The sequence below is a fragment of the Rhipicephalus microplus genome, chromosome X (assembly GCF_043290135.1).
Source record: "Rhipicephalus microplus isolate Deutch F79 chromosome X, USDA_Rmic, whole genome shotgun sequence".
In the NCBI taxonomy this organism is placed as follows: Eukaryota; Metazoa; Arthropoda; class Arachnida; order Ixodida; family Ixodidae; genus Rhipicephalus; species Rhipicephalus microplus.
Genome location: NC_134710.1, coordinates 134,471,956 through 134,487,298, shown reverse-complemented (window position 1 = coordinate 134,487,298; position 15,343 = coordinate 134,471,956). Strand labels below are relative to the sequence as shown.

Below are 15,343 nucleotides of genomic sequence, written 5' to 3'. Positions count from 1 at the left end.
GAAATTTCTACCACCTGGATTCTTCAACGTGCACCCAAATCTGTGCACACGGGTCTACAGCACACACACAATTAACTGTCAAGCAAAACCGTGGTCTTGTAGAAGGCCATATTGCACAGCAACCAACAAACAGAAGTGCACATCTGAAGCATCTGAAGCATTTCCATTGATGTGATGGCACCTGAGCGAAACCAGGTCTTATCGTTTGATGTGTGGCTATGACCTTTATACAATTTTAATGTTGTAATGTGCAAAGAAGACGCGACCGCGACGAAAGCAATGAGCCGCCAATCATCTTGGGAACACTGCAACGAGCACAGAGCGCGCTCCGATGTAAACCAAAAGAAATTTTTTAAAAATTGAAAGAGGGGTTAACTTGGAGCATGCCAAGATGATGAAAGCGAGGAGAACAGTCTTGTTGGTGTGAAAAACTTTCGAGAGGTGGCACTTGCTTGTTTTTTCACAATGGATGCGCAAATTTAATTCAGAATGCATGCATGCAATTCTATGAGGGCTAGGAGAGTCTGCAACCGCTTTCTCCGCATTACCCAAGCTGCAAGCCAAGCAGTGGCGCCACCATACCGACGCACGAAGCTCCTATATGCTGCATGAGTGCAAGGACAAGAAAATTATGGGGCCAAAGGATATTTTTCTATATGGAAGGAGCAAAGATTATCAAGTTTGCCAGTAATGTTTAATCAGTAAGATAAGCTGAGACATGCAGCTAAGCAGTAAAGGTGACTAGGACAAGCAGAGCATCATCTAACCATTCTGCAGGTAAAGACAGATACCTATAAATAAACTAAAGCCTAACAGATGCTTTCTGTGTCAGATTATGAATGCAAATCAGCAACAACCAGCAGGAGGAGACAGAAGAGAGAGGACAAAAAGTGCCGTGTCCTCTCTTCTCAGCACTCTGTTCTGTCCCCAGCTGTCAGTTGTGCTGATTTGCACTCGTAATCATGTTGTATCAAATCGCCCAATCCAACAGTCTTCTGTGTTAGAGTTTTCTGGCACAGTATATTAAAGCTTTGTGCTTTACAATGCAATCTCGGGCACCTGCAGCCATGTGCAACTGAGAGTCACCACACAATAGCAACACAGCTATCACACACTGCCCCCCCCCCCCCCCCCCGTGTAAGGGTAGTGTGCACAATGTACTGCCACACCACACGTCAATAAACTGGAGATAGTCTGACCAAAATTGCTCTAACTGAACGCACACAATCGATACAGTATGCAGACGCTTCTACATTAACAGGCACAGCAGTCATTAAAAAGAACATACTAATGATGATGTTCAAATAACGAAACCAATTCAAGAAAACACATAGTACTGCATTTACGTTATAAGCCTTACAATAGTTAAGATTTTGTTAAAATACCAAACAACAATGACGAAGACATACCTTCGGGGAACAGCTGTCTCAGCTCTTCCTCTGGGAACCGTTTTCTGAAAAATAAGATCACCATTTATTATTATTTAAATGGTCCCCTTTTAGAGTATATTAGTACTTAAGCCAGGAGTTTTAAACTCGTGGCATGTGGCTTCACAAGGTATAAAATATTTGCAACATTGCTTAATGGTACTCGTATTATCTACTGGCTTTTTGCAATTAATATCACTTCGTTCATGTGAGTGGGACTGGTCTTAAGCTTCTTTTTTTTTTTCATGAGGCACTCATTCGGTCACCGTGTGTTGAAACATAACCATGGCTGAAAATCTACATCACAGAATTGGCATCCAAAGAGTCATTCTAGAGATCAGTATCAATATGTTTCTCGAATTCTGACGGACGCCAAATCATCACCAGCAATGATTCACATACGTGAGATATGAAAAACGTGCTCTTTTAAATTTCTGTGTGAGGTGCCATTTTGTTCATTCTCCCCACTACAAACTTCACTAGACCAGCCCTTTATGGACTAAAGTTCGTGAGTATGGCCCACTACCTGATGTGAGTTTGAAGGAATATCAGAACTGTAAATATAAAGGAAAGGCAATACAAAGCTTTTCAATGATGGCAATACAATGGTATTGTTTGGCATAGATGCGAGAAAAAATTGGTAGATCCCAACACAGTGGTAATCGATGATATGCGAAGCACAAATGAGAAAGGTTGAATTCTCACATTAAAATCAATCACAACGTTACGACGTGGACGTAAATTATGCCGTATGTGACTTCCACGCCATTATTATCGTGTTTCCACCTGGCATTTGTGCCAAGTCGTCCATTAATAATACGAAATACTAAATTTGGTATATAATATAATATAATACCACAGTGCCCAGATTGCACAGAAGTGTACTGTTCACTCGCGCACATGCTCTGGCAATGTCCCGCGTTACCTCAGGGACCTCTCACCAGTGAGTCCGACTGGGAGGAGGCACTCAGGAGCCCCAATCTCCGAAACCAACTTAAGGCAGTCCAGAGGGCCCAAGAACTGGCGGAACGCCACCACGTTCCAGCCCCGACTCGGGCGTCGCCTACGGTAGCGGCTGCTAGGATGTCCCACGTGGGCACCCTGGTGGCTTAAACTCCTCAGGACCATATATTAAAGTTCTTGACTGACTGACTGATACCGTATTACCAAATTACGGTATTATGTATATAATATAACACCGTAATACCAAATTCGGTGTATGTGAAGCTAGCAAAATGGCTGCGAGCACGCTACAAGTGTAGCATGTAGTCATGTTTTACATGACACGTAAGTCATGATTATCATGTTTGGACGGGTCATTTATTCATGTAGAGTAGCATGTAGTCATGTTTTACATGACACGTAAGTCATGATTATCATGTTTGGACGGGTCATTTATTCATGTCACATAATACCAAATTTTGTATATGTGAAGCTAGCGAAACGGCCGCAAGTGCATCATGAGCGTGGCATGTAGTCATGTTCTTACATGACACACATATCATGATTATCATGTTTGCACCAGTTATACACATTTGCCATCCACTCACACCATGTAATACCAAATTTGACATGTGAAGCAAGCGAAACGACAGCGAGCGCATCGTGAGCTTCGCATGTAGTCAAGTTCCCACATGACACGCATATCATGATTATCATGATTGCACCAGTCATATACTTTCATCATCCATTCACGTCACGTGATAGTGAATTTGGTATATGTAAAGCTAGGACAATGGGCGCAAGTGCATTACGAGTGCGGCATGTAGTCATGTGGTTACATGACGCGCATGTCATAATTATCATGTTTGCACCAGTCATACACATTCGTCATCCACTCACGTCATGTAATACCAAATTTGACATATATGAAGCTAGCGAAACAACCGCGAGCGAGTCTTGAGCTTGGCATGTAGTCATGTTTTCACATTCACATGCATGTCATGAATTTCATGTTTGCACCAGTCACATCATCCATACACGTCACGTAAAAAAAAACATCGCAGCTTTGCCACAAAGACACAGCAATGAATGCGATAGTGCCCCGCCGCGGTGGTTTAGTGGCTAAAGTAGTCGGCTGCTGACCCGCAGGTCGCGGGATCGAATCCCTGCTGCGGCGGCTGCATTTCCGATGGAGGCGGAAATGTTGTAGGCTCGTACACTCAGATTTGGGTGCATGTTAAAGAAGCCCAGGTGGTCGAAATTTCTGGAGCCCTCAACTACGGCGTCTCTCATAATCGTATGGTAGTTTTGGGACGTTCAACTCCACATATCCATCAATGAACATGACAGCAACAAATTGGAAGCTCCCGTGCAGAATGGCAAGCAGATCTAAACGTGCCCCATGTTTCTCACGCACAAATGATGCAAGAAATTTAATCACAGCTACAGATGAATACGAATAAGCATTTCAGATATTACTTCGCCGTGTCTGAAAAGCGAGCTCTTTTCACAAACGGAGACAGAGTAACAATTGCAGTGACCTTTGTGCGCCCAGTAACTACAACAGAATCCTTCTGGTGAAAAACCAAGGCAAGCCAAGACGTATGATCCTTCTCACCACGAGATAAAGGTGCTCGAGCGAGCGTCCACCCCCTCCTATTTGAGGGCTAAAGTACATGTGAGAGATGAAAGCACGCGCCGCAGTGTTGTGACAATGTGGCAATACGTGCTCATTGTTCCATCTTGCTGGTAATGCTGAAAACACAATAGCAATAGTTTGCACACACCCCCCCGAGATGCCCGTCATCAGTGTTAAGTGGTAGACATAAATAGCTTGCCATTCGAACGTTGAAGGACAAGCTCCTCAATGGCTCAGTGGCTACCGCTTCGAACTCACGTTTCAGAGGTCCTAAGTTCGATCCCATGCGCCGGAGTCTTTTTCTGGATTATTTTTCTTCCTTGTGTTTCCATATAAATATATATATGTATACATATACGGTTAGTGATGGCGACGTCGACGGCGAAATGCAGACGATTGTCCGTATAATTGCTATCTCAATAATACGGAATTTGCTTTATGTGAAGCTGGCGAAACGGCCACGAGGCCATCATGAACGTGGCATGCAGTCATGTCCTCACATGACACGCATGTCATCATTTCCACGTGAGGGCCTATCAGTTATGTTTGCCATGCAGTCAAGCCACACCATACTGGTTTCGCGATATGTAATGCAAGCGAAACCACCGCAAAAGCACCAAGACCATGACATTCAAGACAGACATGTCATGATTTTCATGTTATGACTAGATAGTTACTCATGCTCATCATATAGTCATGTTATGCTATGCCAATTTTGGTATATATCCCATTATCCAATCAACCAGGAGAGCTAAAAGTCATAGGAGGACAGAAGGATGGACGGACAGACAGACAGATACAGTGAAACGCACCCAAGTTTGCTAAGAAATGCTATGCATTGAAAAAGTCGTTTCTCAAAATAAGCTGTCAGCCTTGATTTTTGTCACATCATGCTCATAAACTAATGGTTCCAGCAGTTGATTTCAATGCTATGAAATGATGGGCATTAGAAGATGTCAAAACGTTAAGACTGCTTAATGGAGAGTAGAACAAATATTGATAGTTTTTAATGCAAATTTTGTGACTCATGTTAAATGAAGTATCTGATGAAGAACTCCACATTCCGCCATTTGAAATAATTTATTGTATCAAAGCATGTGGTGTTGCAATAATGCAACTTGCTCCAGTGGAAAGATCATGCAAGTAAAATAATGTCGAAATTTGAATAGCACAAGTGTCAAGAGTGGCCAAAGAGCAAACACACCCCGTCATAAATGTCTACTATAGACACCACTGATAGCCACGTTTATACCAATTTTTTCAGCAAGAAATACTAACCCACAATAGATTTTTTAGTAGAATGAAGGACCATGCACGTAACATGTAAATACCCCACATGAAGAAACCCCTACTGGAAATTCTTGAGAAATTTCATTTTCTTAGTGTGCAATGAATTATTATGCCCCACGATTTGGGTTCTTTTGATTCAGTATAGTACTGCTAGATACAAATATCTAATCTTTCCCCAGGAAAAAAGACATGAGCCATGAGGCACTCCTCCAAGGAAAGCATACAAACCAGGGATTTCTTTATCATTGCTTAGTTTTGCTCTATGAATGCAACCAAAAATTAAGGAGTGCAGTCCTTGCAATGTAAGTATTGGAACAGTCTGATCAATTTCAGTCTGCACGTCTGAACCCCAAATTCAGTTTCTTTAGAGGCCTGCAGTTTGTATAGTGTTACTCATAAGTTTGAACTGCTGTATCTCTACAGTCAACACATACTAACACCTAGGAACCATATATTCATTCTCCAATCAACAAATATTTGAATTATTTGAACTGAATAACAATAGTAGTCAAAAAAATTTGCAGTTAATATCAAAACGGTTAACACAGAATAATGTCAAACATTCAAGTATTGTACAAGAGTAAGTGAGCAGTCATTGCCAGATTCATGGTGAAAAGAGACCGACCGAATGCATACACATCCAGAATATCCTGGTTTTGAATACATGAGCACCATCTTCTGAAGTTTGAAGTTTATTGAAGGGTAAGCATACATATAAATGAACAGATAAGCAGAGTACATGAGGAGGTCCGAGAGTAAAAGCTGTCGGGGGGACCTCCTAACACATTGTGAATAAGATGATGCATAATATGCAGCAGACAATTGGCGTTGTGACAAAGTTCTAAATACAATGTGCAGTGAGAACAAAATAAATGAAAACACTTTACTCAATTTTCAAAAATACGAAGATAAACAACAAGTCTACAATAATTAGAAAAGCAGAACTAAACCATACATAAAACTACATTTTTTTTAGAGGTGGTGTACATCTCCAATTACTCTATAGGAGCAGCGACACTGTTATTACTCATATAACGAACAATTCATCAAAGCAGTGTAAAACAAGCAGAAAGTTAAAAAAAATGAACCAATTTCAATTTTCTAATTGCACCTATATCTAACATGTTCTAATTAGTTCAGTGATTAAGTGCATTTTGGTTCGTCGGCAAAATGAGCTTGTCGTGAAAGATTGTTTAATTTCAAAAGGAATTGAGTTCCACACGGACACACCAGCAAATCTAGCAGTCATTTTCCCATAGTTTGTGGGAGCTTTAGGTAAATGGGAATTCTCACACACAGAGAACCGATTTCTATTATTATTAGTCGAAAATTGAGGTAAGAAACTTTCTATACACACATCGCGATGAATAAAGCGAAACATGATGACTGCTAATTTTAAAGTAAATAATTCATTAAGGGGAAGTATGTTTAGGTCAACGTATAGAGGGACGGAGCGAAAAAGGTACGGACTGAACGTCATTAGCCGCACCGCTTGGTTTTGGAGGCGTTGTAGATTATCAAGATGTGTGTTGTACGTGTTTCCCCAAGATCATAAGCAACATGAAAGGTGGTTGTGAATGTAAGAATAGTATAGTGACAGGATAACGTGTCGTGGAAAGTATGGTCGTGCTTTCAGAATAACATGAATACCGAAAGAAACCTTTTTAAGAAGAGACTGCGCATGAGCATGGAACTTCCTATGTTTATCCAAGATGACGCCTAGAAACCGAGTGCTATCAGAAGCAGGTATTGTGTGATGATTTAATACAATCGAAAGAGGCAAGGTAACCATTTTCTGTCGGGAAAAAATTCCATAAATGTTGTTTTTGTAGCATTGATTTACAATTGATTATTCAAGCACCACTGGAGAATGCTGATAAAGTCCTTGTTTTGTGCATTTTCAAGTGCGATCGGATTGCTTCTGGACGTAAATATAGTCGTATCATCCGCATATAACAGATATTTAGAGCCTTGAAGCACACTAAGCAAATCATTAATAAATAACAAGAAAAGTAGAGGACCAAGAATCGAACCCTGAGGACCACCCCTGTTAATTATTTTTGTGGAAGAAAGGTGACTGTTAATTTGCACTATTTGACATGGATCGCTTAAATAACACCGAACGAGTTCAAGGAGAGGGCCAGAAATACCAAAGGATTCAAGTTTGTGCAGCAGGATTGAGTGGTTAATTGTATCAAATGCTTTAGTAAGGTCAATAAAAACAGCCCCAAAAAGTAAGCCCTTGTCGATGGCTACTTCAATTAGATCAGTAAGATAAAGAAGTGCAAGCTCTGTGAAATAACCGGGTCGAAAACCAAACTGGCGTGAGGTTAATAGGTTACATTTAAGTAAGACACAAGCCTTGAGTACAAAAGTTTTTTGATTATTTTACTTAAAAATGGTAAAACGCATATGGGCCGATAATTGTCAATACATTCATGAGTGCCTTTTTTTGAAAACAGGGGTTATTCTTCATTCCTTAAGCGAGTTCGGAAATGTACCATCTTTGAACAGTTTGTTGATAATTTCTGCTAGAATAGGTGATACTTATTTTGATACTAGTTTTATTCTGGATGGATGGATGGAATCTGATCCTGGGCCAGTTGTTTTTAGCGATGAAATGAGCTGAAAAACTTCATCTGCCGATGTGGGGAACAAATAGAAAGACCGATCACAACGCGGTACAGGAAGCAATGGCACGTCTGTTTGCGAGTGAGCAGGATCACCAAAATGGTCACTAAACGCATTCGTTATATCACAAGGATCAGTGAGGGTGTTGCCATTTTTTGTTATTTTCTTCACAGAGGGTTGGTTGTCATCACTGTTGAGAAACTGTTTAATTAACTGCCAGTTTTTTCTGCAGTCATTACCATTCTTAGTTATTTCATTTTCATAGTAGAGGCGCTTAGCACGCTTTAGTGGGGAAGATATTAGATTGGAATACTTCCGGAAAGAACCGCAGTTTGAGGGCGTTATTCCATGGTTGACTTCCGACTTTTTTATTAACTTTATTTTTCTTTGTAATCGATCGCAATAATGCCTTGCTGATCCTTGGAAAACGGTACCATTGCGTGACTGTGCTAACAGACGTGCACTGGGTGGTGCACGAGGAGATTTTAGTAGAAAATAAATTAAAAGCCTTTTCCCCACATTTTTCCTCTGTAACAAAAGTCCAATCAATGGCTTTGATCATTTCGACGAATTTCAAAGCGTCAAAGGATGATTTAGTGCTCTCTAAGTTCCGGTTGAGATCTTGAGAGCCCAATAGCAAGAAGATGGGGTAGTGATCAGTAAATGCATAGTCGATAACCCCGGCTGTGTAGTACATTATGTTCTTCAAAATATGATCAATTAAGGTGTCTGAACCAGACAAGTCGAATCGAGTAAGAGAATTGATTGTGGAAGTAAGCCCGAAACCTAGGAAGCAGCACACATATTCAAAGCAAAATTGGTTATTTAGATCAATAATGTTTACGTTCATGTCACCACATATGGTATGTTTATTTTTGAAACTTAATACGTGTAGGATTTTTTCAAGTTGACAGCAAAATTCAGAATAGGAAGATGAGGGTGAACGGTAAATTGAGGCCACAATTGTGTTAGCGTTATTCAATGGCATGAAATTGCGGTCGAATTCTAGCCATACCGGTTCACATAGAATGTTTGTAAGCGATATGTCCGAATGACGTTTGTATGAAAAAGAAGATTTGGCAAGAATGGCAGACCCACCGCCACACTGAGAATCGCGGTTGCAATACTCAGTTGTATAGCCGGGCATGTCATACATATCACCGTTACTGTCTGATAACCACGTCTCCGATAAATATATGATTGAAAAATTGTGCTCGGTTAACGAGATGAAGTCAAGAACGTCATCGTAGTGTCTACGAAGGCTGCGCGTGTTAAACTGTATTACTGACGTCTCAGGTGATTGTTGTGCTATCAGTGCTTCAGTTTCATTGCATGTGAAACCTCTGACCGCCATGGCTATGCTGTAGAGAGGCTTGCATGGATTGTCTCGCGTGTTCACGTAATGATCGCAAGATCATTCGTGCTAGAGATACGATGAACACGGCTGTTCTAGCTGTTCTTGTCAAAATACACAGCAAATTTTATTCCCAAACTACAAGTGGGACAAAAAGATGGTCGGATTGAGTGAATAACTTGAGTGACATATTAAAACTCAAATATGAAACAAAATATAGAATACCGTGGAGGGTGAATACTGGTTAGTTCATATGAATATGCAATAGAAAGCAACAAAACTGGCTGTGGTATTCAAACAAACCAAATCACTCATCCAACATTTCTACAATGCAATCTCGGAACACCCCCCCACCCCCCCTTTTTTTTATGAGATGACATCAGAACTGTCACAGTCTGTAGTGCATGACATATTTTTAGGTGTCTTGTGATATTAGTATCACTTTTGCTGCCATAATTTACCCAAGACATCTTAAGCAAAGACGTCGATGTCAGCACTCATCCTGTTTACAATGAGCTACGTGTCTTGTTCTTCCATGTACTGTTGCTTGACAGCAGCCAGATTTCAGGAATTTGAAGTAATGTTCTTAAATGCCATGGAATCATTTTGTAAGGATACTAAGCAGATGAGCGGTGATATATATAACTACTACAGTGCAAATGGCAAAGACAAATGGGGAGAAATTAATTATTTTCTACATCACATCTTAAAATGCTGACCCATAAATTTGATTCTTGGGTAAGTCAGTAAAATATACAACAGGTGCAAGTCCCATAAGGTGAACAGCGAGAGTGCTTGTGTGTGTACATACATGCATTTATGCTTTTGTTGTTTTATATGAAGCAATGTGTTTACATGGCAAAGTTGCACGTAACTGTGCTACAAGATTTAATGCCTTCAGAAATTATTACTGTATTGCCAAAAAAGAAAGACTAATTATTTTATACTCTTAGCTAAAAAAAAAACACGACAAGGCCGTACATTCACTAAATTTCGGGAAACATAATGTGAAGCTTACTTGGTGGAATTTTTTTTCTCTGAGCACAAATCTTTATGGAGCCACTTACTAAATGTAGACCTTTTAGCAGGGTTGCTGCCATTGATAATTAATTATCAAAAATCAGCACTAACACGGACTCATCTGAGATGCCAAGCGGGTCCTCAGGGTGCAGCTGTGCAGGAGATGCAGGATGACCTTTTCGGCCAAACACATCAGAGAACATGTGCGACTCATCCACCCAAATGGCTGACTCGACTGTTGGACCTACAAAAACCAAACCGAAAATAAGCATCTAAATTAACACAACTTTGACATCCTGACATGCTAACCACCAAGAAATCATGGGTGTCCAGGAAGTTGTTGAGAAAGTAACAAAACATAAACAAAAACTGAGATGCAGTGTTTCATGTTGATATGAAAATGTCTACTGTAAAACCAAAAGCAAGCAACCCCTCCTTTTTTTTTGAGAGAGAGAGATTTCAGATATGTGGCCCCTTCTTTCCTCCCACCATTTTCACTCGCCTGACGAGCGCAGATAAAAGAACTGAATGCATGTGCACGGCCACTGGATGAAAAACAAAGTGTGGCCTGGTGCATCCCGCCAAAGCGGCAGAATGGGCCTAGTTCACCTCGCGCCCGCTCTGGCGCCACTGCTCCTCCCAGAATAAATGCTTTCACATGCATTTATATGCAGAACAGTAGGCCGTAAATAGCGTGTTTCGTAGCTGCGCATCACTGGTTCAATTTTTGTTCGTTTTTAGGAGTACCTATTGCACCACATATGTGAACGGTTTGCCCTAGGAAGGCCAATAATTTGTAGAATATAGGCCACAATGAATGCTGCCTGTTTACTTTACCTGATGTGCCCATTTGCTTTACCTGAACTGGAAATAAGTGTGCTATTGCAAAAATAATTGTTAGTAGGTTTACTTCTTCCTTCAAGACGAAGCAGTAAGCTATGCAAGCACTGAGGAGAGTGGCCAAAGGGCCCGGACGCCCTTTATTCAGAAATTAGATTTTGTTCTGCGTCACTGTTACAGGCAATATGGCAACTATGGCGGGTGGGGTAGGTTAGTAAATATGACTCAGTTGACAAATCAGTTGCGCGTCAATTGCATTATTAATTTCGTCATCAGCTGGATCCATTCACCAGCATTGCCTGGGCTGAGTGTTGTTCTTTTGCAGGTAGTGCGGATAACCGCGAAACACAGTAGGGACCGCCATTGGATGCAAAGGCTAATCTTCAAGTTCTTTTATAGTCATTCTTAGTAAAATACATGAAGCACACTACCGACCACTCACTCGGCTTCCACTTGCTCCCAACACTGTAGATTGCGTGGGAATTTACTGTACTGCAAGGTAGCGTCTCTTTTTGCATTCTATTTGCACAGCGGAACACAATAGCTTCGTGGGATCACACTGCTAGAAAACACCATCTTCTACAAACACACGCAAAATAAACACCACACTCTAACACAGAAAACATGTGTCTAGCTGCCCACACACACGGTCACACAAAGCAGTGGTCATGTACAAACAAACCACCTGACAAAGCACACAAACGCTCATGATTCCTGGGGCAACCCAAATGCTGCACGCACTGGCGTCTACTTTACATACGGGAGCAATGACATTCTCCCACTCCCTGACAGTCCTTAGCCGGAATTATTGGTCAGCCAGGCTTCATGATGCTGTAGATTTTCGGAGAATTCGTGGTTCTGCAAGCTAGCGTCTCTTTTCGCGTTCAACTTGCACAGAGGCACACACAGCAGCACAACAGACTCGTTGCATCACACTGCTAAAAAAAGCATCTGCACACGCGCACACAAAAAAACCAAGAGAAAGCACACGGTCAAGCACAAATCCTCATGACCCGCATTGAAACACGAAGTGCCGCCCGCTTTGATAGGAGGAACGTCAGTGCCCTCCTCGAAAAAAAAAAAAAAAAAAAGAGACCGAAACTGTCAACTCTGCCCAGATGCCCTCGCCCATTGACTGCGACGCGACACAGCACGCCGCACTTTGTTTTTTATCCAGCGGCCGTGGCATGTGTATTCAATAAAACATTTCATTAGAAGCATAGAAGCGCATTCTCAATTCTTTACAGCTTTTCCGCTGCTATCTTAAATTTTGATCCATGACAAAGCAAGGCTCCCTCATATAAACTTTGTTGGAGTATCCTTCAACGCAGTGGGGGAGGGGGGGGATCTTGCTCAAAATTTTTCGTCATAAGAGAACTTTTTGCTGGGTGAGTTGGTATACATTCATAACTGATTTTAGGGCATGAAAAAAACACACAATCGTAAAAGAGGCCAAACACAGAGAGGCACTGTCCCATGTCCTCTTTTGTGATTGTCTTTTTTTTTTCATGCCTTAAAATGAACTATAATTGGGATTTTACAGTACATGGTACCCTGCATGGGAACGAGTAGCAAAAAAACCTGTCTCAGCTGCTTAATGGTTAAAGATTGTGGGTTCACTCTGGGCCATGAAAGGTACATTTTAATTGAGATGAAATGTAAAAAACAATTGTGTACTGAGATTTGATACCCTTTGAAAAAAACAAAGATGGCAAAAATTTATCAAGAGTAACACACTAGCACATGCCCTGTAATCTAATCAGGGTATTGATAAGTGAAGCCTGAAAGCTCAATTTTGAAAAGGCTCAAGGAAAATCTTGGTGCAGAAAACAGGAATAAGAGGGGAAAAGTTTTGTATGGTATGCGCTAAGGCTTCATTCCTGAATGTAGCAAACAGGCTCTTTCACAATAAGAGTGGCTGCTTTGCTATTGCAGAAGTACACTTTCTTGACTCACCTCCAATTTAGAATTCCTCCAAGAGGCCCTTTAACAAGTTATGTGATTACTTCTACAAAGATGCGGACGATGTATGCTAACTTTACTGGAACAGACTGAAGGCAGTGAGAAGGCGTGTTTCAAATCCAGCCCACAGCAGCTATAGTACCACAAGTAAATGTTTCCACCACTGAGAAAATCGTCCTCGTCAACAAGCATTATTTGGGTAAGTTGTTGTGTGTTTGCCTTGTAATACAGCACAAACACACAGACACCAGAACGAATTTGTGTGTCAGTTCTTTCCTCTTTCCTTGTGTATTTGCAAACATTAAATGATATTTCCCAGGAGAATTCCTGATGATATTTCCCAGGAGAATATTAAATGAATTCTCCAGGAGAATTCGGGCTGAACACTGACCACTTGGCACAGTGGGGTTGCACATTTTACAATGTCAATTCACCTTAACCTTCTATGAGCAGTTATTAGCCTGGGTAGACCTACAATGCAATAAGGAAGCTCGCACAACGCTGGCCGCATGTGTATTTTAATGCAGTTTCACCTTCTTGCATACGAGTCAAGGGCTACTTGTCAAACACTAAGCTGACCATAAACACGTACAGACAATGCGAAAGAATTCAAGAGACGACACGGCAGCAATGCATTGAGTTACTAAATATAAATTGAGTACTTACCTATAACCTCCAGTATACCGCGAAAATTTACGGTGCACGTTCCGACACCTCCAGACCTTGTAGTGACAACCACCTCACCTCGTCCTGTGCAAACTCTTGTCCGCGTCACTATCTTGCTTGAAGATTTCCACTCGGAGTACATAGAACAATCAACCCCGCATATAGTAACACCTGCAGGAGGAAAAAGTGAGTATTTAATGTTTAAGGCAGCCTCCTATGCTGATTTTTATATTTTTTTTTCAATGAAAGGTGACAAAGAACCACGTGAAACTCACTCAGAAGATCATTTTGATCCAAGCCCAAGTTTTCACCTCGAATGGTAACTTTAGTTCCCGGGGGCCCCTCAACTGGGGACAGTCCCGTCACTTTAGGAGGCTCCCCCATTAGACGTTATATCTAAAAGGGAAACAAAGCACAAGCGACAATGAGAAGAGCTTAATGAATGCATAGACTTCGAAATGTGTAAGCGAGCCATGGAAATTAACAAACGCGATTACAAGTGCAACATGTGTATCGTATAAAATGGGCGTATGAAGAGGCACATTAGTTGTGTACGATACGATATAGGAAACACAAGTGGGCACAAAACACGCACGTAAATGACGCACATTCCCAGTCCGATGAAACAAACGGCACACCTGGTTTAGTCGCGCTGGTGCTACATGTCTATAGCGCAGTCAATTCAGCAGAATTGAAACTAGTAAACTGTCAGAAAACTATCGCGAAAAAAAATCAGCTCATCGGCTCACGTCGGAAGAACTGTCCCAATTCGAAGTCAGAGCCACACACAGTCGTTTAGAGCCAGTTCGAAGCAGAACTGCAGAACCTTGAACGTTAAATCATAGTTTAATCTAAACTAAGGCATATAAAGTGTTTCTAAATGTAACATCAACAACTACGATGAGAGAAACATCGCGCTTTGATAACATTATGAACATTAACAAAAAGTCACAAAAATTTCTCATTTATTTTTCTTTCAAGCAGCTCCCGTTTCGCACGTTTTTTTTTTGTTTTTTTTCAAGCGCAAGCATGTTAGAAGAATTCTAAGTTTACGTTGATGACATAATTGCGACATGCTGACTAGAGTGTTAGTTTGTTTTGAGACCCAAGGTGAGACTTGTGACAGTTCGTTGCCTGTGACCATAATAGATAGTTTTTGCATGGCCTCCAAGATTGCGGACGCGTGGCGGGTTTTTCATTGGCTGTCCCAATCGCACGGAGAACGCTTGTTTCCAGAGGTGGGCATGGTCCGCTCTTTTCTCCGCACGACGGCGTTCTGTCTTTTGGTTGCAGGGATTTTTTTGTTTTTTTTTGTTTTTATCACCGATTTATATGCTAGGGTGCCATTACATCCGCACGCTAAAAAGGGAACAGCATCAAATCATCATCATCATCATCGAAGGACTTGTGCACGGGGGAAGAAAAGGTAAACTCGTGCTTCCTCCGTGGACTCGTGCGTTGGCAGCCATTGCGTCTGGCTGCTTCATTGTTACAGTTCTGTGTTCTCACACAAGAGCAAGTTTACCTTCACGGCGAGCACAGCCACCATGAGCGGTAAAGTGGCTTCGACAA

General features: G+C 41.3%; 1 protein-coding gene across 5 annotated transcripts in view; it reads right to left on the bottom strand.

The window, feature by feature from the left end:
* The window catches only part of Sec5 (exocyst complex component secretory 5), an 88,308-nt gene extending 73,760 nt beyond the window's left edge, over positions 1-14,548 (bottom strand). For all 5 annotated transcript variants that reach the window (XM_075877777.1, XM_075877778.1, XM_037427824.2 and 2 more), the window contains exons 1-5: positions 14,410-14,548; positions 14,047-14,167; positions 13,772-13,942; positions 10,415-10,547; positions 1,410-1,453 (exon numbers count right to left, since the gene is read on the bottom strand). In XM_075877777.1, the coding sequence (XP_075733892.1) occupies positions 1,410-1,453; positions 10,415-10,547; positions 13,772-13,942; positions 14,047-14,155 (457 nt within the window). In that variant the 5' untranslated portion in view covers positions 14,156-14,167; positions 14,410-14,548. The remainder of the gene's footprint in view (positions 1-1,409; positions 1,454-10,414; positions 10,548-13,771; positions 13,943-14,046; positions 14,168-14,409) is intronic.
* Positions 14,549-15,343: the final 795 nt, after the last annotated feature.